This window comes from Galleria mellonella, unplaced genomic scaffold, assembly GCF_026898425.1.
Source record: "Galleria mellonella isolate WM207_F2 unplaced genomic scaffold, CSIRO_AGI_GalMel_v1 utg789, whole genome shotgun sequence".
Taxonomy (NCBI): domain Eukaryota; kingdom Metazoa; phylum Arthropoda; class Insecta; order Lepidoptera; family Pyralidae; genus Galleria; species Galleria mellonella.
This window is the reverse complement of record NW_026442155.1, coordinates 227,811-252,122: the sequence shown is the minus strand read 5'-3', so window position 1 is coordinate 252,122 and position 24,312 is coordinate 227,811. Positions and strand designations below refer to the sequence as shown.

At 34.9% G+C, this 24,312-nt stretch overlaps 2 protein-coding genes across 2 annotated transcripts; one reads left to right on the top strand and one right to left on the bottom strand.

The window, feature by feature from the left end:
• Positions 1 to 1,150: 1,150 nt before the first annotated feature.
• LOC113512664 (probable ATP-dependent RNA helicase DDX55 homolog) lies at positions 1,151 to 8,901 on the bottom strand. Its single transcript, XM_052901734.1, has 7 exons — positions 8,800 to 8,901; positions 7,526 to 8,131; positions 6,100 to 6,294; positions 5,221 to 5,699; positions 3,687 to 3,927; positions 2,775 to 3,122; positions 1,151 to 1,403 (listed from the first exon to the last, which is right to left on the bottom strand). Exons 2-7 carry the CDS (start codon positions 7,820 to 7,822, stop codon positions 1,164 to 1,166), a joined length of 1,800 nt encoding a protein of 599 aa, XP_052757694.1. The 5' UTR covers positions 7,823 to 8,131; positions 8,800 to 8,901; the 3' UTR covers positions 1,151 to 1,163.
• On the top strand, positions 8,494 to 23,952 carry LOC113510124 (transmembrane protein 134). The gene is made up of 2 exons (XM_052901736.1): positions 8,494 to 8,788; positions 15,802 to 23,952. The coding sequence occupies exons 1-2, from the start codon at positions 8,637 to 8,639 to the stop codon at positions 16,142 to 16,144; spliced, it is 495 nt and encodes a 164-aa protein (XP_052757696.1). The 5' UTR covers positions 8,494 to 8,636; the 3' UTR covers positions 16,145 to 23,952.
• Positions 23,953 to 24,312: the final 360 nt, after the last annotated feature.

Genomic DNA, 24,312 nt, shown 5'->3' with positions numbered 1-24,312 from the left:
GGTGTCGTAGGAGACGATTAAGAAAGGGCGAGATAAGAGCAGCGTCCCTCTTAAAATATCTCTAAAGACTAACTGCGGTTGCCAGGGAAGGGGGGAAAGGGATTGTTAGTAATGGAGACTAAAAATCCCATTACTAGCAATATACACAATCAGGTCGACCTCCTCATGATTCCCCCTGGAAACTATCATGGTTAATTCCTGATGAATTCATCATGATGGGCTAACTGGCCTGTTTTCATCCTCATCTATCACCCTGCACTGGTGCTTCGCCAGCGGATCCCGTTAGCGCAGGCGGGGTTACCATACCATTTTCACACATCAAAAAAAAAACTGCGGTTGCCAATCCGCCTGCTAATTTTGGCCAATGGTGGTGTTATAAGAGATACTCTGCTGTTCATCCCTAGATTTTTAAGTTTCCTTAGTCGGCTCTTAAGACACCCACGGGAAAGGAAGGGGTTGGCTTATTCTATGCCGGAATATAGGAAAGTGTATGTATGTAAAGTTATCATAACCTAAGAATACTTGCACTTACTATGTACACATTTTTGCAAATAAATTTATCTTTATCTTAATATTAAAATGTGAGTTTAAGAAGCGCTGGGGAAGAAAAACAGTCCACCTGATGGAAAGTGGTAACTGTCGCCTATAGACGTGGGCAACATGACAACAGACATGGACCATGGACATAAAAGAATACTTTAAGGGAAGGAATTTTTCAAAATTACTACGGGAATTATTTCGAGAAAAAAGAGTGGCCAATTCTATGCTGGAACCACACGGTATAAATAATAATATTAAAATACAGTATGGACACTGCCGCCCGCTGCGATCTGACCTCACCCCTTCTCAAACGGGTCAGCAAACTCAATTTTCACGCTCTAGTTGTCACTACACATGCAAGGGGGGAAGGGATTGTTAGTAATGCGGACTATCAGTCCCATTGCTAGCAATATACCCTATCAGATAGACCTTCCCGGTGTCCCCTTGGAAACCATCGTGCTGAATGCCAGATGTATTCATCATGATGGGCTAACTGGCCTGTTTTCATTCTCATCTATCACCCTTCACTGGTGCTCCGCCAGCGTATCCCGTTAGCGCAGGCGGGGTTACCATACCATTTTCACCGATCAAAAAAAAAAAAACAAGTACATACAATAAATAATTTATTTATCAAGTTCAAATGCCTGGTCGAACTGTTCCTCTGTAATTTTTCCCTTTTTCAATTTCTTCATCAGGGCCACGTCGGCCGCGAGCTCGTCTAACTCCTCTTGTGTGATTGCTTTCCGTTTCTTGCCTTTCTTCCCTTCCGCACCCACCTTCTGTTTCAACTCTTTCCTCTTTTTCCTACGCTGTTTTTTGTCTTCTTTGTTCTGTTTCGCTTGTTCCCACGGTTGTGACTGCGCCTAAAAGATCAAATGGCACATTATTACTAATTCGAGAATAATTGTACCTGGACATACGAGTTTTATTCGTTCTGTAAGGGGGAAAGGATTGTTAGCAATAGAGTTTGACAGCCCCATTGCTAGCAATATACCTTATTAGGTCGACCTCCACGTGGTTCCCCCTGGAAACCATCGTGAAATTTTTTTGTTGAATTCGTCACGATGGGCTAACTGACCTGCTTCATCCTCACCTCTCATCCTTCACTGGTGCTCCGCCGGTGTATACCGATGGCGCGGGTGGGGTTACCATTCCATTATCATCCATTAAAAAAAAAATTCGTTCCGTAATCTTGCTTGTATCTCAAAGCAATTTTCCCCATTGAAACTAATTGAAATGCGATTAATCCGCACTCCCATAAAACCACCTCTGAGGTCTGAGGTGGGAGAAACTTAGACACCGACATCCACCCTGCATGTTGGGATCGTGGTCTTTTTTTTTATTGGATGAAAATGGTATGGTAACCCCGCCTGCGCTAACGGTATACGCTGGCGGTGCACCAGTGAAGGGTGATAGATGAGAATGAAAACAGGCCAGTTAGCCCATCATGATGAATTCATCAGGAATTAACCATGATAGTTTCTAGGGAGAACCGCGAGGAGCTCGACCTGGTTGGGCATATTGCTAGCAATGGGATTCTCAGTCTCCATTACTAATCCCTTTCCCCCCTGAGGTCGTGGTCGGTGTAATGCGATTCCCACGTATTTCAAAACACTAGTATATCGAGGTACCACTGTATATGAAAGAGTTATACTTAGAAAATTTATATTGTATTGAATTGGAGCATTTGACGTTCTATCTGTACACATTCATGTTATGATATATCAATTTTTCTATTATTATGGAGTTACCATCATCATACCAGACGTTAACTGACCGCTGTTGAACATAGGCCTCCCTCTTTGAGGGAGTTTTGCTAGTACTAGTAGTTGCCACGCTTGGCAGGCGTGTTGGCAACCAAAGTCAGACTTTAGTGACGTTTTAAGAGGGACGCTGCTGCAATCCTTTGACCATTAAGTTCATATCTCTTACAACACCTACGGGATAGGAAGTGGTGGCCCATTCTATACCGGGACCATACGGTGGTATAGAGAAATCTTTGTGGTATACAAAAAATACCGTGTGGTCCCGGCATAGAATAGACCACCTCTTTCCTTCCCGTGGGTATCGTAATCTCGAGGAATAGGCAGCAGCGTCCCTCTTAAAACATCTCTGAAGCCTAACTGCGGATGCCAATTTGCCTGCCAAGCGTGGCAACTACAGGTAAAACCCCCTTAGGGGGAGGCTTATGTTCAGCAGTGGACAATAAATATATTGCCATACACTCCACATACCATCTTTTTCTTCTTCTTCGACGGCCACACACCGGTCTTCTTATACTCTTGCAACTTCTGCAACCTGCTCGCTTCCTTCTGTTTGTCTTTGTATGTTATGCTGTTAAAGTCGATCTCTTCTACCGGCCCTACAAACTGGTCTTTGTGTTCTTGCTTGATCTCAGGCATCAGAGGCAGTTTGAGGAGGCCGTAGCTGGTCGCGATGTGGCCCAGTGGTAGCTCTTTGAATTGCAGTAGAAGATTGCACTCGTGTTTCGTGTATGCCCGCATATGGGACACGAAGGCGCGTTGTCCTTTATCAAATATGGATCGGTCCTTCTTCTGTTGATCGTGGAGGATTTTTAATACCTGTTCCAATGTGATTTATCAGTGAGATTTTATAGTGAAATTGAAAATGGGTTACAAACACTGATTAGATTATTTGCTTTTGCGATAGCATATGCTTAATAGCCCTTAAGAAAAACGCGCGTGTGACATTCTTGATGTTACAGGCGTCCATAGAATACGGTAACCCCGTTTACCATCGGACGGGCCGTATGCTTGGTTGCCACCATAGTAGTATAAAAAAATCTATAATTAAATCGACGTTCAAAATATTAATATAATAAAATTTTATACATTTTTTGCTTATTATTTCAGAAATCTTTAATTATTTAATTAGATTAGAAAATATATTTTTTTATACAACTTAGAATGGCAAACAAGCTGACGGCCCACCTGATGAAAAGTGGTAACCGTCGCCTATAGACATGAGCAATACCGTGGACATAACAGGGTATACTGTTTCGCCCATGATATTGTTTCTGCAAATAATACGATGCTCCAGCATAACTGTTAAGTTACATTAGGAAACTTAATTTCTAACTAAAATTAAGCTCAATTAAGCTAGTAACGAGGTTAATGTCAACTTACTTTCAGCCTCAACTTTTCGCTGATCTTGATTTCGTCCTTGGACTTTCTCCAATCTTTGAGCTCCACCATCTGGTTGGTCCTGATGAAGGGCACGTAGGCGTCCTCGCTGGGCAGCAGCGGCAGCAGCGAGCAGCCGGCGGCGCCGCCGCGGGCCGCGCGGCCCACGCGGTGCACGAGCGCCGCCGGCTGGCTCGGCGGCTCCCACTGCACCACCCACTCCACCTCCGGGATATCGAGCCCTCTGATACGTTCACAACCTCTTAATACCATTCAACCAACTTCAAAGAACGTGTCTAAAACATTTTTAAGAGTGGCAATGTCTGGCTGGATACATTTAAGTACAGTGTTGGGACGAATTATACTAAAAATGTGTACCATACGCGAAATTTGTCAGTTCGCTGATGTGGACCAACATACATATAATAATAATAATTTTTATTTCAGACTTTTTAAGTCCATTAAAAATTTATTAGTAACAATATTCTTTAAACTAAACGCACGCACGCACGCACGCACGCACGCACGCACGCACGCCCGCCCGCCCCAAACAGACACGCGACCATATTTATTATATTAGTAAGGAATTATTATATTTTTTTTTTAAAGTAAAAGAAGAAAGAAACTTTACTTTGTGTAAACACGCTGTGTGGGTGTTGTCGCTGAGGTTAAAAATAAGAAAAAAAAAACTATATACTACTGAAGCAATGAAATATTTAGAAGAAAAAATTAAAAAATGCATTTTATTAAAGTATAGTATTAAATGGTAAAACTTTATTGTTAAAAGTTTCATAAGTGCACCATTATATTTTAATTGTAAATCATCATCTTTATACCCTTATCTCAATCATTTGGGGTCAGCGTAATAAGATTTTGTCCATATTACAAAAAGATTTAGTTTTTAGTTTTACGACCGGCCACCTGCCTGACGTCAACCCTCTTTGAGAATGCATTTGTTGGTGGTTTCCGCCATCTACGGTATGAAGGAAAGGATTGAGGAAAAAAGGAAGGAAACGTTGGTAAAGCGTAAAGGAAATTGGTAAATGAGGAGAATAATTGTAAATATAAATGATAAAAGTATTTTTGTTGAAAACGCTTTACTAGTTTCGGGACCATTCAGGATCTTTGATCATGAGTGGTCATGACGCGAATGCAAGCTACGAAATATATGTAAATAGAGCTCAGTTATTAGTACAATTAAAATAAAAGTGCTTTTATATCCATTTATCAGCAGTAACAAGCAAAACAGAAGGAGCATCAAAGAACGACCACTAGGTTTGATTTGTTTTATAATTATGATTATGAGGTCAACATCAAAAAAACCCATCAACGTTTAGAAATCCTCGGAACGGTAAGGTCGCTCCGTGAGGCCTGTGAAGAACCCAGGAAGCTTCTGTGCTTCTACGCGGAGCTAGGTTGGCTGTACTAGCCACGACTCATACGCACAACGGCCCAAATGAGAAGCTAAGCGCAGAAAATAAAGTCTTTTTCACATTTACATGAGGTAAAAAATTTACAAAATATAATAATTGCTCACCTGGCTAACAGATCTGTACACAACAATATAGTATTTTCAGCTTCACGGAACTTCTCCAGCACCCTGGTCCTCTTCTGTTTCATCTTGCCGTGTATTGCGAACACTTTGATGTCAGTTAGGAACACCGGGAGCACATCCGCCCAGTAATCGACACACGCACACGTCGGCAGAAAGAAGAGACCCTTCACCATTCTTCTGTTCCTTATGAAGTTTAACAGAAATAAAAACTTGTCCTGTGGTTCTACTATTACATAATAATTTTCTAGCAGAACCGGCGTGCTGATAGTGGACTTTTCTTTAACGCTGACAACCACTGGATTTCTAAGGCCGGCTCTGACCAGGTCTTGGAGCTCTTTCGTCTGGGTTGCAGAGAACAGGCCAGTGCGTCGCTGTCGCGGCAAGTACTGCAGGATTGTGGTTAGGGTCGCGCTGAAGCCGAGGTCGAGGAGGCGGTCGGCTTCGTCCAGAACTAAAAATTCCTATTAACAAAAATGATAATGAAGTGAAATTTATAGTGTGAATCATGCCCATAAGCCAATTTATAGGGGGGGGGGGGGGGATTCAAAATTAGAAATCTATTTTTTAACCACTTGCTAGTATCCAATTGTACTGAAATTTTACAAAAGGTTGTAGAAACTTGTGAAATGTTATGATAAAGCCCAAAGGCTTTAAAAAAGCTGTTAAACAGACTTGTTTTTCTTTTCTCAACTCCTTTCCATTATAAAGCCTTTATTGCTCAAAGTATTACATTATTTATTCTTATCTCCATTTCCAGACTGTACTTTGACATAGGCCTCTTCAAGACATTAACAAATATACATAGAATTATTTTATAGTGGTCTGTTTTTAAGAAAAATGTTCAATTAAAAAGTAACATACCAACTCTTTTAGTCTCCCAGGTAGATTTAGTTGCTTCCTTTCTGCCAGTAGGTCACTGAAACGTCCTGGTGTACAGACCACGATGTGAGCTCCCCTGTGCAGAGTCTCCATATCTGCATCCACAGACCTGCCTCCCACCAGCACAGCAAGCGTCATGTGGTTTAAGTCTGGCTCTTGAAGAAACTGTTCTATTACCTGAATGGAAAATATTTACTTAATAACTAGCTTTCACCCACAATATAGTCGGCGTAACCAGGATATGATTACTGACCAGGATAATGTATACCAATAGTGCGGGTAGAGTTACCATTCCATTATCATCCATTAAAAAAATAAAAAAAAAGTTCTACCTAATTGTGTACTGAATTATGTATTTTCCTGTTGCTTCATTTGGGTTTTCAAGAAGGTATGTGATTAATAGATCGCATAGGGTTTCACCAGTAAACAGAAGATCTTGGGTCTAGTTAAGTCGGCCACCATATATTGCATATTGTTGCAGAGCAAAATATATTTAAATTAACAAGTGGTGAAATGTCATCTCTTATATGTTAAAAATCTATAACAGTTTTAAAGAAAAATCTAAGATATTTACAAATGTTATGAAATGTCTGAGAAAATATGGGAAACAAAAAATGTATTGTTAAATTCAAATAGATCTTAATTCAAATAGATAGTGGATTACAAAGCAAATATATTTATAACTTGATGGTCAAGAATGTCATCCATCTTAAAACATTGTTGATGTTTTAAGAAGGATGCACGGCAACTACTGAAAAAATTCCCCTTATGGGAAAGGCCTATGCTCAACATAGGTTTTCCCATAAGGGGAATTTTTCAGTGAACAGTTAATGGTTTATGATGATATTTACAACCAACTACAATTGACTAAGCATGAATAATTGAGAAAATTCAATTATTACACTTGAAATGTTCATTCTATGCATAATTAAGTTAGACCCATTTATTCATATCATTTATGTTACGTACGCTCGGAACGCACCCAGTCCTGTCAGCATCTCAACACTGAAGTGTCAAATGACCTATGTCATAATTTTGAGCTGTCTGCTGTCACTTGCTTTTTACAAATTAATTACGTCCAATGATTCTGTTGTTGTGTGTTGTAATATAAATAGCATTACATTCTTCTTATTAAATATTACAAACAATATAAGAACCCACCAAACACAACAATTTACATCTCAACAACAAATTACTTCAGTAGCAATAAATTTAAGTTATACTCACCAAATATTTTCTAAAAATTTAAAATAAATTAATACTCGTTTCCACTCAAGGTTTGCTGGAAGAGAATTCTAACAGAGTTAAGCTCACCTGTTGGACATCCTCATTTAATATAGACTTAATTTAATATAACAATGTAATTCTTGTGTACAATAAAGTATAAATAAATGCAAACAGAACTAACCTTACTTATTTGGGTGGCTAACTCCCTTGTCGGTGAAATTATTACGGCATAAACGAAATCCCTCCTGAGGGGGGGCTCTTTTGATTTCTTTAACAACATTTCCAGCATGGGCACGACGAATGCCAGCGTCTTTCCTGATCCAGTCACTGCTTCAGCAGCGACATCCTTACACGACAATACGAGAGGTATTACGGCCGCTTGGATAGGAGTCATCGTTTTAAAACCTTGTGCATTGATGCAGTTTAATACCGGCTTTGATAATGCCGGTGTAATACGAAACCAGTCTTTGTTAACCATTTTATAATAACCAAATAAATAAATGAAATATTTCAAAACAAATCATATGGCGAATAACACGAGGGTATGACATTGACAATATCAATTTGACATTAGATTTGACATTTGATTGACAGCTGATAATGTAAAGTCGACTTAACACATCTTCACTTTTTTTTTTTTTAGTACGTTTGTTCCGTTTGGAACAGGCTAAGGTCGGAGACCATGCTGCCTAGTCTTCAAAAAGATAATTTGTCTGGAATACATCTTCACTCTGGAGTTTTCAAATGATCTTTCATTATTCTTATTTTTTTTTTCATCTTTCTCCAACTGAAGAATTTAAAAAAATAAACATTGAATTGGGATTATGTTACTATTTATATGAAAAGCGCAATGTGTAGACCACTGGTAAATAACTAGTGGTTGCGTGTAAAATCTTTATACATATACATATATATATATTTATATATATATGAACATTCATATCACGAAAAGTATTCGAACGGTGTGGACGTTCAGAAGTACAAAATCACACATAAAGATTTGTACTTATTTAATAATTTGTTAATTGAAGTAAATTTTGAAAACATCGTTTGAATATCAGTAAAATCATTTTAAGGAAATAGTATGCACTGTAATGTTACTAATGTTTAATAATATTAAAGATAAAAGTGATTAAATATTAATTTTCAGAACAAACTTCGTCTCAATCAATATGGCGCATGTTATGATAAATTGACAGCTGTGTTTTGTCTCCTTAGGTACGGACGTTGGAATGTTTATTTTGCATCGCCAGAAGGCTGCGAGTAAAATTAATATTTAACAATTAATAACAATGACTAGACCGTTCGGTAACAGTGATAAACGTTTTTCTATTGACGATGCATTTGAAGAGGAAACCGATGAAGCCATAAAAGTGTATGGAGCTACGGGCGATCGGTCTCCAATGCAGAATAAACTCAAGAATGGAGGCGATTATTTATCAAGGTAACTCCTACCTGCATTATATTTTATTAATACGTTGTAGTAGTGCGTAAAACTCAGTTCTTTGTTCCGATGTGAAGGTATTCAACTCTCAAAAGGTCAAGCGACCTTTTGCGAGTTACTTGATCACTAGGCTAAAGGGGATTGAACTCGTTCATGATTTCAATGCACGGTCAGCAGTGTAAATAGTACATTAACAGTTCATCATCATTTCTATCATTGTGTGACGATCACTGACCATTACAAATGAGGGCCTCTGTCAAAATGCAAATCAAATTGTTATTTATATCTCTAACTGTATTTCGCGCCATTACCCCGTTTTCTGCGTGTTAATTTAGGGCAGGGTTTATCTTTGTATAGATTCATTAATATCATAAAATCTTTCACATACTTTTAACTTTAATAAATTTTACATACTAATTGAAATTTCACTTCTGATATGTGTTATTTTAAAGGTCATACTTTTACATTTATAATAATACAATATATGTTGAATTGAAATGAATATTGATATGTACAATTTTATTATACACTGTTGAAGGAATGGAATTTAAAAAATTTACATTTCTGATTATCAAATTCATTTATTTCTTTAATATTTCAACTGATGCTTTAGTAAATATTACAAAGGCCAAGTGACAAGAAGATTTCAATAAGAAGATTTTATATATATAAATTCTAAGAACTAGTATAAATTATTAAATAAAATGTTATTAATATTTACTTTAATATAATTTTATGTTTCTTTTTGTAATATATGCCAATATATTCAGTAATGAGTTACAATTTAATTTAGAAACTGATAAAATTAAATGGTACCAATATATTTTTGTAACTGTTTTCGAAACCAAAAAAAAAAAATGATTTAAAGGAACTTTAAAGGAATAAACAAGTCTATTTGATTAAAAAATATTTCTATTCTATTCTGTCAATTAAAATAATAAAAAATCAATAATAACAATAATATTTTGCAAGTAAATTATTTTGTTAGAGTTGATTTTATTAATGAGAAATCCATGTCTTAGAAAAACGTTATCTGCGTTTGTAATTGGTGTGAATGCAATAAGCAAGTCCTGTATATTAATTAAAATTAATGTCTGTGCTTACACTGCTGATGTTTTGACCTTTTAAAATAAATTAAATAAAGTAGATAATATTTTCATAGCTTTATATTTGTTGCTATCTGTACTACGTGTGAAGCACTAATTGTTGTTAATGTTTGCTAATAAGAGTTGTACAATACAGTTTAATGCCCATTTGCGTTTGTATGTAACGGTACCATAAACTGACTAAATCATTCATGACTGTTAGCTGTGGACATAGTTCACTTATCATTGTTAGAATCAACAGTTATTAAAGCTATTACACTAATTAAATAGCTTAAAATGATCTGTAATTGTACCATTATTGTTTTGGAGATAACCAAATCAAAAAAGGTATGCATTTCCTTTTTGTATGCAATTTATATTTTTTTTTTTATGCAACTTAGAATGGTAAACAAGCTGAGGGCCCACTTAATGGAAAGTGGTAACCGTTACCTATAGACATGAGCAGTACCATGGACATAACAGAGTACACTGTTTGGCCTATGATACCATACATGCGTTGCCATTCCTGAGGACTCAGGTGTTATTCCTCTGTACCATAGAATGGTAAATAAGCTGATGATGATGAACAAGTTGGTGGAAAGTAAGTAATCATCGCTTATATGATACTAACAGTGTCATAGACATTGCAAAATGTACTCGTACAGATTCTTTTAAAATGATATATGTATTTTATAAACAATTATTATTATATATTATTTTTATTAATATTTACTGTATTTGTTATCACTCTTTTTACTTGGTAAATAAATAAATAAATAAATTATAAAATCCAAAGTACTTAAATTACCTTCATTGGAATTGAATAAAAATGATTCAGTTTTATTTATGGATTGTTTATTTTTTTTTATCTTTGCTAATTATGATTTTACACCAAATTTGAAAATTGCAGTTAACTTTAGTTTGTGTTTACTATAAATTTATCTTTTAAGTAATATTTTTTTCTAATTTGATAGAGTTTATCAAAACATTCTTGTGGTAGTAATACCCTGCCTTTTTAGCCACATTATGACATCTTTAATAATAGTTAAATTAAATTCCTTCTCTTGTATAATTAAATAAAAAATTGTGGCAGTGTTAATAGTCATATTTATTCTTGCATTATTTATTTTATCCACTTTGTTTACTCATATGAATTTTAAAATAATTGTTATATAATAATTGATGGTGTAAGCATGGCGTCTGTCATGTTGGATTCAAGTTTGCTCAGTGGAATGTGGGCAGGTGTAGAGTTATGTTCACCACAACAGCAATAATCGACTAATGTCCCTGGCTACCTCATTAGTGATTATAAGGTTGCTAAACCTGTTTGGAATTGTTATGAACTAAAAGAGCTTAACTGCTGTTCAATCCCTTTTAGGCATTATATTTTTTTCTTTTTACATCATTTAGCATTTTTGTTTGTGGTTTTTAGAATAAGGATAATAAATAAATTAGATCACTTCTAGTTGGGTATAACATACTCTAGTTTTTAAATAAAGTTTTCAAGAATACAATTCTTAAAACCGTATCAAATTTGTAGAAGTAATTTTTGTGTGATGCCGAAACAGATAGAGGCCAATATAATAATTTTAAGAAATTTGCTCCATTGTTCTTGTTAAGACCACTCACATCACTTTCAAGTTACAATTTTGTTATATTAGTAACATATCACAATGTTAATTAATTAGTTAATTAAAATTAAATTTTCCTATTGAAGCAATCAATAACAAATTATAAAATGTTACCTAAATCATTCATTCTGCAAAAGTCACTGCTAAATATGTCTAAATCAGAATCCATTAAGCTAACTCAATGCCAGTAGAAGAGGACAATTATATATATATTTAATATAATTATAATTCTTTAGATATTTATTTATTTATTTATTAAGTAGATGAGCTTTACAGTCTCCCAATACGCTCACCCAAGAAAGCTTCAGTATAGTAACACATGTATAATTAAATGAAATAATATTAATTTTATATATATACATATATATATATATATATATATATATATATATATATATATATGTGTATGTATGTATGTATGTATGTATATATATTATGTATATTTCAGCGTTTTGCCATGTTTTAAGAGGGACATTGCTGCCCATCCTTTCACCATGAGCTTACTTACTGAAAACGCTGAAATAATAATAATAATAATGTATTATAAAACAGATATATATTTGATTGTATAAACAACTTATGTATTGAGTACTACTTTTACCCACGACTTCACCGTGAGATCAAGATGTGTTTATAGACCGAGATAGAAAGTAACTTCTGTCTTTCTCCATCAGATTTAGTTCTTTAATGGACGATAATAGAATGGTAACCCCGCCTGGCTAACGGTATACACTGGCGAGGCACCAGTGAGTGGTGACAGGTGAGAATGAAAAGGCAGATCAGTGTAGTCCATCGTGATGAATAGGCATGGAATTCAGCACGATGGTTTCCAGGGAGACCACATGGAGGTCGACTTGGTTGGGTATATTGATAGCAATGGGGTCCTTAGCCTCCATTACTAACAATCCCTTCCCCCTTATCAGATTGATTACGTGTATACCAATTTTCATAGGGATTGATTAAACCGTTAAGGCACTATAAGATATAAACTCATACATCATACATACATACATATCTGTCACGCCTGTCTCCCATTAGGGTAGGCAGAAACAATGGAACGCCAAATGCTTCGATTCAAACAAACCTCTTTCGCTTCCTCCACATTCATCAATCTTGTCATACACGCTCGCCGGTTACGGGTACTTTTAATTTGGCCCTTCTTCAGCACGTCGCCTATTTGGTCGACATACGTCCGTCTAGGGCGGCCCCTAAACTTAACATAAACTCACTTTCACATAATATTAGTAAACATATTAAATGTATCGGTTTATATTTTCAATAATTTGTGTTGAAAAAAAAAAAATTATAGTTCTAAATCTGTTGTACAAGTGTATATTTATGTGGTTTCATGTATTCCCAACGTTTTTTCCCTTATTACAACAGTAGCTTTTGCCCGCGACCTCATTCGTGTTCTTTTAATGCATGATAATGGAATGGTAACCCCGCCTGCGCTAACGGGATACGCTGGCGGAGCACTAGTGAAGGGTGATAGATGAGAATGAAAAAGGGTCAGTTAGCTCATCGTGACGACTACACCTGGAATTCAGCACGATGGTTTCCAGGGGGAACCACGTGGAGGTCGACCTAATAGGGTATATTGCTAACAATGGGACTGGTAGTCTGCGTTACTAACAATTAAAATGACATTTCAAAAATGACAATTAAAATGAACATTTCAAAATTATTTGAAAGGCGAAACCTATCTAGTATTTATTATAACAATTTGTGTATTCGCGTGCGTGCGTGTACATGCACGCATGCATGTTGTGTGTGTGTGTGTGTGTGTGTGTGAGCGTGTACGCGCGCGTGTGCGTGTGCGCGTATGCGTGTGTATGTTAAAAATATAAATGTATATCCACTTACTCATATAAATGTTAAACCTATTTCTTCTTCTTCTTTTTTAAAAATATGGCTTCCACCGTAGAAGCAACGGTGATTTTCTGCCAATGTCAGGGTTAGAGAAGACTCCGTGTAATTTATATTATGACATTTTTCAGTAATGTAGAAAAATCATTCAGTTGAGTTCTCTGGAAAGGAGGACAACACAAGATATGTTACATACATGCAATGGAAAAATAAATTTAATATGATATGTGTGTAAAACCTATTTCAAATATTGTATTGTCTCTTTCTATTTTGTTAAATTCTCAATTTGAATGCAAGTGACAAAACAGTGTAATAGTTAAAATAGGTGTGTAGTAGTTTTTAGTTTTTTCTGAATGAGGCGGGATATTGTATAAGTTTTTTTTTTTTAATAATATCAATATGTATTCATAATACCACCGAGTAAGTACCGTCAACCACAATCGTGATTGATAGACTTGTTAATTAAAAAATCGAGATAACTGCGCTTTAAACGTTTTATCAATATGACCACAGATTATAGCACTTTAGTAGTAATAAATTGGTATTACATCAACGCAATTAGTAATTACTAGTATTACTAAACTACGTATTCGCATTGTTGTTATAAAAGCTCTTTATTGTTAGCAGATAATTTGAATTTGGAAATACATTGTAAATATTTGAATTTAGAACGCAGAAATACAATAAAAAATAATGGCAGTCTTTTGCTCAGCAAAAAAAAAGAAACAACTTTTTTTTTTTTAATGGGTGGAATGGTAACCCCGCCTGCGCCATCGAGATACGCTGGCGGAGCACCAGTGAAGAATGATAGGTGAGGATGAAGCATGTCAGTTGGCCCATCGTGACGAATTCAATAAGAATTATTCACGATGGTTTCCAGGGGGAACCACGTGGAGGTCGACCTAATAGGGCATATTGCTAGCAATTGGGCTGTCAAACTCCATTGCTAACAATACCTTTCCCAAGGCTGTGTTTCGGTTTAAAAAAAAAAAAGAAACAACTATATTTCTTGCAAATAAATATTCATTCATTCATATAATCGTCACAAAATTAATATGAGACCAATACGGGAGTAAATTATATTGGTTGCAAAAAGAATTGTTAGAATCGGGTCACGATCGCGTATTATTATTATTAGTTTTTTTATACAACTTAGAATGGCAAACAAGCTGACGGCCCACCTGATGAAAAGTGGTAACTGTCGCCTATACACATGAGCAGTACCATGTTGTTTGTGTTTGTTTCGCCCATGATACACCCCATGCCTTGTCATTTCTGAGGACTCAGGTGTTATTTCTCTGTACCTTATAAATTTACTGCCATATCCCACTCTTGAACTCGAAACACTGCCATGCAAACAACTGCTTCTAGGTTGAAACACGAATGGGACAGAGGTGTCCAAGCAATCGACTTTTGTACAAAGTCTCCCTCTGGTGATTATTCATATACCCCAATCACAAATTATATGATGCTTTATCTATAAAACAGTTGGAGACTAAGTCGATGCCAAGATTGTTATGCAGTACAAGAGGGTTTTCAGTGTTTTACAGAATGTTGCATCGAGAATTTATTATACATTTCGCCAGCAAATGTAACTTGGCAGCTTATCATACTAGTCGTTTGTAAAAATTTTAAAATATGAGCACTTACATACTTTAGAAATAACAGAATTTCATCGTGCCTCCGATTAAACTGTTTATAATTACCCCTCTCCATCCAAAGGTTGCCTGCAAGAGATCGCTCTTAGCGATTAGGTCGCCCATTGTTCTCTCATTGTGATTATTTCTTGTAATTGTTTATATTTATAATAAGTTTACTATTGTAATCATTTGGAGAAAACAATAAAGAGTATCTGTCTATCTATCTATCTATACTTATTCATCTATCTATACTTATTCATCTATTAAACTTTAATACACCTAGATAATATAAATGGACCAAACACAACATAGCGGGGCAGACAGGGATTGTTAGTAGTGAGATCCGACAGCAATATACCCTAACAGGTCGACCTCCACGCGGTTTCCTGGAAACCATCGTGGTAAATTTTTGATGAATTCATTACGATGGGGGTCAACTGGTCTGTTTTATCTTCACGTATCATCCCTCACTGGTGCTCCGCCAGCGTATCCCGATAGCGCTGACGGGGTGACCATTCCATTTTCATCCAATAAAAAAAAAAGAAGTTCTCAGTTTGATTGTTTTTTTTTTTTATTTTTGTTACAAATTCTTTTATTTGAAAGGATATACATACAGTTTGGTTTCATAGAAATTTTATCAAAATCGATTCTGTAGTTTCATTTTTTGAACAAAATAATTGGTTTTGTCATGATTGAAGTGTTTTTTTTTTTGACAGTCTTTAGTTTTAATGTCTATGGGCAACCTCTACATTTTCCATTGACCGTATTTAATTTGGCCGTTTTATTTTCAGCAAAACCTACAAATGCACTGAGGACACCACATCACGCGACTCCGACTCACTAATACACGAATACGAGGAAGCCACGCAGTCGATGTACTGCTGGAACCATCCCAAAGTAAGGGAGAACTGGAAAACAGTCTGCGCCGCTGTCATACTCCTGTTGGTTGGAGTAGCACTCCTGGGGATGGGCGCGTACGCAGTGGCCGAGCCTGAGAACGGGCTGCAGGGCGCTGTGTTCTTCGTGGCCGGTCTGATATGCTTCGTGCCTGGTGCGTACCACGTTGTTTACATCTGGCTAGCGGCCCGTGGCCAGAGAGGATACGACTTCTACCATCTCCCTCTGTTCACTTGATTCCGTTGTTTTTTTTATAGTCAATTGATATGTAAATCAAAAATAGGAATGCGATATATAGCAACCTGAATTCGGTGCTGTTGCCTGATTAGCTCTCTAATGTTAAGCTGGGTGTAGACCTACGTAATATGTAGTGTAATATTGTGTAATGTAATGCAAACGGTGTGGCCGAGAACTGCGAGCGTCTGGGTTAACACGAATGACAATGTGGTAAAAAAATAATTTCATTGCTCGATCAAATTCACGAACTGTGTCGTTTGTTTAGTCTAAAACTACTTAGTTGTGTATTCAAACTACTTAATTCTTTTTGCTCTTTCTCATAAGAACATCAAATCTGTAAAAACATGTTTTAGCTATTGAGATGTTTTGCCTGTTTTATGGTAAATTCTTAAAACTTAGTGTCAAAACTCGTTAATGGCTAAAATAGGTTGGTAGGAGACTTAGATTTTATAAAATACATGACTGAATTTTCCGTAATGCTGTCGACACATAAAAATTGCATTACATTACACGCAACATTACAGTACACACATCTGGACCCGGCTTTAGGTAAAGCTTGTAAGGTTGTAATATAGAATTCGTAGCGTAAAACTGGCAACGTTAGGGTATTATTTGTAAAAATTGATTTAATATTCCGATAGTGAAGTGAAACGTTAATTATTAGATTCTCATTATTTATTCTCTGTACTCTATTACTAAAATTTTATATAAAAATGTATTTAAGAACTTCTAATGAAAACATTATTGTAATGGATAAGTGTAGATTTATATTAAACTTGTTCTATGATTAACGTTTTAGGACAGGTATCAGCGTATTCAGCTATTTTTTTTTTTTTTATTATTCAAATATTTGTTTTCAAATTTGGTATCTAATTTATATGTTGCCAGTCCTAAAATACGAAAGCGTGTTTAAAAAAAAAATTTAAATACATTATATAACTTAATTGTAACACTGTCTGATATTGCATGCAGTTATCTTGAGTTCGATTTGTAAAGCTAATAATAGTGTATATTTTGCAATTGCTTAATTTATAAAAAATATATATATATATACTTAACGAATTTTTATAAACTCTGTCCAACTATTAGGTTTATCTTCTATGTATAAAGATCTCTTAGTTAAATGTAAATATAAATTAATTTAATTTAAACATATAAAAGTGATGGTACTCGTTAAAACAATTAGACAGTTGACTGTTTTTATAAAATTTTAATATGAATCTAATATTGTCCAATTTAATATTGAAATAATAATTTTAACATAATAATACATTGATAATAACAGACTATATAAGTGCCTAGACGCATAGAAATAGTGCATGATTTTATATATTAAATAAAAAATAAAATAATAATAAAAACTATACTTGCGAACATAGAACCTCCTTTTTTGAAGTCGGCTAAAAATGTTACTATTTTAATGTCTATTACTCTATGAATTAATGTAACAGTCCTATTGCTCGTTTAAAACTGTGAAACTATTTTTTATTCTACGTTTGATTTATTTTATTACGCCAAAAAGATTGATAGATACTCTTTATTGTTTCCTCCATAAGGTTAGAATAGTAAACTTACATATGCTATTCCATACAATATACCGTTAATTATAAACGATGTGAGAAACAGTAGATAAAAAAAACTTTCTCTAATTATTCTAATCGCATTTGCATTTTATCACCATTAGACATTGCGTGGAGCTCTGCAATGTGTACTAAGAAGTTTTTCTTCAATCTACACATACGAAATCATAAACGACGTACTCGAATACAATACAGGTGGTCTAACATGAAACGAAAAATCGAATTTTCGGGCTTAATTTCTTGTTTTTGTTCGTACCGAAATCGACCCAGTAAATGGAGCTTAACATTTCGTTCATCATAAATCCTATCCTAATAGTCTAGAGGAATAATGTTTTAACATTTTTAATAATTTTAAACAGCATGTATTATGTAATTTTAACATCAAATTTCTGTTTCGTTCGTGCCCGAAATTTCGGAAAATATTTCATGGTAGGCCCTTAGATCTAGCCGACTACACAAATGCCCTAAGAACAAGGAATTACATAGAAGGAATGATAAAATAAAAACTGTAAATCGTATGGTTGCCTCATTTCTTCTTATACACATTTTTTTATACGCTAGCCTGCTATGAATTCATTAAAATAGCAACCGATGGTGTATCTTTCGTCCTCTTTTTACTAATTATATTTGCATAAGAAGAAAGGAGGCAACCGTATGATTCATAGTTTTTATTTTATTATTCCTTCTATGCAATTCCTTGTTCTTAACAAATACCCGTATGATATTGACATTTAAAAAAAAAACCATTCGCGAGTTTTGATCGTTGTGGATGAGCGTGGTAAAGTAGATAAAACGTATTCAGAACGTTGTAAGTCGAAGTGAATCTTTTAACCCTTCTTTGCTTAATGGTGTAAATTTCCATCGTAACATTGAATGCCCAAAAATTATTTAAAAGAACAAGTTCACTTTAAGTTGATCGTGTCTGGATACCTTTTTAATGTCCATTGCAGAAAAAAAGACATAGCTGTCAAATTTATTATTTTACCATTTTTCCTTTAATTTTGAACATGAATCACCTTGATTTATTTCACCAATAAAAAAAAACATGCAAAGAAGGGTTAACATTACTTGTGCCACTGTGCGATAGAGAGAGACTCGAGAAGGGAATGTGTATATTGAAAGAATGTAAGAAAAAAACACGAGTATGGCATATATACGAGATAAGGCAAGAAGATGATGGCTGTTTAGTGATTACAAAATAAAAAAAAAAAAAAATATACCGCTGTGGTTAAATACATTGTATCGCGTTATTAGTCTTGGGTTTAAAAATCGAACGTCTTTAAAACTGTCTCGAATTATCTTTTAATATTCTCGTGCATCGAACTCTGCCCTAAGATGCTTCGTTGTTTGGTTTTCATTGTACATGAAAACTAGGCGAATGGTGTGTGATATTCTGCCAAAAAGGAATAATTAAAAAAAAATGTTAAAAAGTTTGCAAAATAAAAAAAAAGTACCTTTATAAATATAAATTTGTAAGTTGTTTATGTTTTAAGTGAATACAATACAGAAAGTAAGGATGCTTGAAAAATTTCCCACATTGTGATGTACGAGACGTGCGGACTTGCTCGAGCGTACCGGCACGCGATTCCAATGTTTTTTTTTTTTTAAGAAATCAACTGTTAAAGGAATTAATATTTAGAATAATATTTTATTTATAAAATTGAAGTTTTAATAAAAGAACTTTTATTTCATTGGAACTATTCGATATTTGTTTTTGGAATGATTTAATTTTGTGCATTTAAAATAATACGTAAATTTAAAATATTGTAAGCGTAATATCGTTTTTAATAGTGCCCTTTATAGTTTTCGGTGTTCATTTGTTTTAGTAAATTATCTAAATTTAATTTATAATGAACTAAATATAAACATAGGTATAATTATGTTAAGAAATTAATTTACAACGAAATGGAATTGAAAATTAAACTGGGATATATATAAAATATAACTTAAAAAAATCCAACTAAAAATAGTAAATTACTCTTAAATTCGAATGCCACATAAAAAGTTGACAATGCAAATATATGCTGCAAATGTGGATGGATGCAGGTACCGGCGGAGACGTGTACTAACCTATTATGATGAGAAAGACCATGTCCCATCTGAAACAGAAGTCAAGAGTTTTCGGAATCAGCGTGTATGCGAGAAACGAGCTATGGATGTGGAGGAAGCAGCAGATGTATGTAAGGATGTAGGTCTTTGACACTCTGTTCTCTTTGCCTACGCCGCAAGTGACTTGGCGTAAAGATAGGTAAACAAGTAGGAACTTGTTGCACCTGTAGATAGGACATTTTTAATATTATTTTTCGTGTATCGTTGCCTATACCTCCTCCCTTTATCAGATACGTCAATTAATTTTGTATTTTTTTTTATAAAACTTAGAATGGCAAACAAGCTGAAGGCCCACCTGATGAAAAGTGGTAACCGTCGCCTATAGACATGAGCAGTACCACGGACATAACAGAGTATACTGTTTCGCCCATGATACCCTCCATACGTTGTCATTCCTGAGAACTCAGGTGTTATTCCTCTGTACCCTGTAAATTCACGCCATATCCCACCCTTCAAACCGAAACACAGCCATGCAGACACAACTGATTTACGGTTGAAACACGAATGGGACAGAGGTACACAAGCAATCGACTTTTGTACAAAGTCTCCTTCGGTTGTATTTCTTTTTTGTATTACTTTTGTTGATGCCAAATTCATTTAGTTACTGATTTTCTCTCTATTTGCAATAATAATCGATTCGTAGATCAAGGATCTTAAATTATGAAATCTTTCGGACAATGGATCGTGTAACCGTGCTGCTTTGAAGAAAAATGGATATGATGTCATTTAGGATATTGGTTTATCAGTATGAATCAGTTGTTTTGCATCTCGAATGAGTTTCTTCAACTGTCTGATTAGCGGTGTTGTTAAAAATTCGTTGGTTCCTTCAGTTGACGCAGTGACTCACGCGCAGTTGTCGCAGATATAGTTTGGAATAGACGACGCAACATCAATTTATGTATTTAATACATTTTACTTAAAAAAAAAAGCTATTGTGAACACACACACACATTGACGAACGACGTATATATATTTCGTAGAAAATATTTGAATTTAGAACCTTGAATTGTGCAAATATAATTATGGAAATCGGTTTTACTATTGGCGACATAATTCTTTAGTGTAGCCATAAAAAATCAGAATAATTGAGTACTTTTTTTAGAAGTAGGTTAAAAAAACTTTAGTTGTTTTAGTCCAGCTGTTTTCAACGCATTTGCTGGTAACTGGAGAACAATAAAACAGTACGTCATTCGAAACTGTATATTTGAACTAACAAAAAAATGTGTCAAAAATAAATTTTGATTATGTTTTTTGATAGAAAAATATGAAAAAGTATAATATAAAAATACGAATTACTACATATTGCAAAGTTCTCCGCCGTATCTGTCTGTATGTTCGCGATGATCTCGAAAACTACTGAATGGATTTTAATGTGATATTCATTTATCAATAGAGTGATTCCTGAGGAACGTTTAGATGTATAATTCTTTAAGGTTTTGTGTAAATTGATTGAAATATGAAATTGTCTAGAAAAATCGAGCAATCTGGGAGTTTTCATCGAAAATGTTGCCTATTTCGTTTGAGATATGACAAAGCATAGGGGGGTTGTTCCTCTTTTATAGATTTACAAAAAAGTCTATTTCTTGTTGACTATACTTTAGGATGGTTTACTATGCCCACCAAATTCATAATAGGCGCAGCAAGTTGATGTAAAAAATGTAACAATATATACTCCATTACGCATGCGAAACCGAGGGAGATCATTAGTATGTATGTATAGTATAAAAAAATTATGGTTTAGCCAGTAATAGTTTTTATATATAAAAATAATAATAAAAATAAATGCAGTTGCGTTATCTATTTAAATTCATATCTGCGAGTTTGTGGTTTGCTTAAAACTGTTATTTTAATTGTTGTTCTAATGAACCTGGTGGCCTATTCAGAAATCAGCCTAGACTTACAAATGTCTAGTCGTTACAGTCTTTGGACAAAAACCACGTTACACAAGTAGGGCACGGATGTTCGTTAGAATATTGGCTGACCACAGATTTTGTTTTGTTATCAACCACTGACATTCCATGTATATTGACTAGACAGGGTATGTTTAATGGATGACAATGGTATGGTAACCCCGTCCGAGTTGAAGGTGTACGCTGGCAGGGCACCAGTGAGGGATGATAGGTGATGAAAAGGCAGGTCAATTAGTTCATCGTGATGAATACACCTGGAATTCAGCACGATGGTATCTAGGGGTGACCACGTGGAGGTCGACCTGACAGGGTATATTGCTAGCAATGGGACTGATAGTCTGCATTACTAACAATCCTTTCCTGCAAACAGGGTATGTAACTAGCAATGGGGCCATTGGGATTAATGGTTGCTAGTTAGTAGGTAAAAATAAATATTAATGATGGCCAGAAAGGGGGGATAGTTAGTAATGGGGATTAGTAGCCCCATTGCTAGCAATATACCCTGTCAGGTCGACCTCCTCGTGGTTCCTGGAAACCATCTTGATTGATTTAATGTTAGATTCGTCATGGTGGGTGCTTTATCGTCACCTATCATCCCTCACTGGTGCCTCTCCAATGAATACCGTTAGCGCAGGTGGGGTTACCATTCCATTATCATCCATTAAAAAAAAATTGTCCAGAAATGGGAAGGGATTAAATCGATGTTGACCTCCAAGGGAGTGCCCTTGGCCGTGCCCTTTCACATGTTCCGCGGTATTGCGGATATTTGGTTATGTAACACGCAATAGGAAGTAATTCTTGGCAACTGTTGTAAGTATGCATTGCTGATTCAACTATGTATTATATTTGAAATAATAAAAATGGCGTATGAAACAATGTAATCTTAGTAAAGTTATTAATAATGAAATGGTAACTTGATGGCTGAAGCGGTCTGAAGGGTAATAGAAGGTAAAATTTTTAAATTTTTTTGTCTATCTGTATATGTGGCGTCACGTAAATAGGTTCCCTAATTTTGTTCCTGAACACAGTGTAACTTAAAACCTGATGTATGTTTTATTTTTATCTGTAGTCTTGATGCACCGTCTAGAAGTGGTTGCAAGTTGCTATTTCTAAAATTCACGAGTACAAAGCTGCGAGCAAAAAGTAGTAAAGCGAGTAGTTGTTGATCATATAATTTATAAAACTATTTAATTATTTCTATCATTATGTCAGCCGCTAACTGTCCATTGTTGAACATAGGCCACCCCCATATTTCGTAAGCGTTAGACTTTAATGTTTTAACGTGGCTGTCCTTCGACCAGTACCTTTAGTCGCTTCTTACGACACTCACAGGAAAAGAAAGGGCCCATTCTATACTTTGACCACACGGCGATAATTTTTTACACTTGGCACGATTAATGCTTGATCGATTTTGACATGTCTTTTTGTTAAAATACTTGTACACGTAAACGTAGATAAAAATAAGTAGCTTGATTACATCTTGTATTAACTTGTTCTGATTGATAGTAATTTAATTAAAAAAAGGTTTTTAATTCGTCTGTTTTTCTTAATGTTACGTGAATTATGAATTATAGGGCAAGTTCAGCAAATGTAATATGTTTTTTTTTTGTATAAAATATTGGTCAAATTTATTGTAAAATAACATAATGCATGCCCAATCTGAAGCCGACCTCCTAGAGTGAGTCCAATCTCTGACCACGTACTGCAATTTCCATAATTATGTATGTAATCCAAGAAATTTACTTTTGTATTAATCCCATACAAATTTGCCATGTTAGAAATTGTTTTTCTCGATACAAAACTTACTTATTTTTATTACCTATTTTAGATATTCACAGATTAGAACACGCGAGATTTTTTATTGCTTAATTTATTGGTATTGATTTTATGAGATAGTTAAGTAAATGTATCTGATAATTTCACCGATTTTCCCATTGTTCATAAATAAATTATTCTGAATTTCTTCATGAATTATTTATCCAAATTTTAGTTAAGTTTTTCTTTTTTTTTTTTTTATATGATATCTAATTTGTGACTGATTCCTTTCGTGGGGCATATCATTTTGTAAAACAGATCCAGCGTGAACCTGATATACGAATTATTTTGTCCTGTAAGTTCCTTTGTAGAGTCCTTCACGCCGGATCTGTCACATCAATATGTCTGTTTTATTGTATGGTTGTAAATAGTTAAATAAAATAGCTAATTTATACTTAGTTTTTTTTATTTGAACCTGGATCCAATATTTGTTACATTACGGGGTCTATTTTGAAGTCCTGTGTTTGTAAACAAAAAATTGACTTTGATATTACAGCGAAGTAATACTATGAGCTAGCATGAAATAAATTTATAACAGAATTATAACTGTTTGCTTTAAATTTATTAGAGGAAGACGTAATTATCCCTGCCCATTCGTGTTTCAACCGTGAAGCAGTTGTGTTTGCATGGCTGTAGTTCGGTTTGAAGGGTGGGATATGGCGGTAAATCTACAGGGTATAGAGGTATAAAATCATAGTCTGGAGGGGGGGGACCGAGGCGACCCTGCTGCTACCTATGTGCCCTGTCAGGTCGA

Excerpts from the sequence above, each read along its gene's own strand:
- LOC113512664 (XM_052901734.1), bottom strand. The coding sequence starts at position 7,822 with ATGGTTAACAAAGACTGGTTTCGTATTACACCGGCATTATCAAAGCCG. Across the intron at positions 3,928-5,220 it reads TGTACAGATCTGTTAGCCAG|AGGGCTCGATATCCCGGAGG; the intron begins GTGAGCAATTAT and ends TGAACGTATCAG. Across the intron at positions 3,123-3,686 it reads GCGAAAAGTTGAGGCTGAAA|GTATTAAAAATCCTCCACGA; the intron begins GTAAGTTGACAT and ends ACATTGGAACAG.
- LOC113510124 (XM_052901736.1), top strand. The coding sequence starts at position 8,637 with ATGACTAGACCGTTCGGTAACAGTGATAAACGTTTTTCTATTGACGAT. Across the intron at positions 8,789-15,801 it reads GGAGGCGATTATTTATCAAG|CAAAACCTACAAATGCACTG; the intron begins GTAACTCCTACC and ends TTTTATTTTCAG.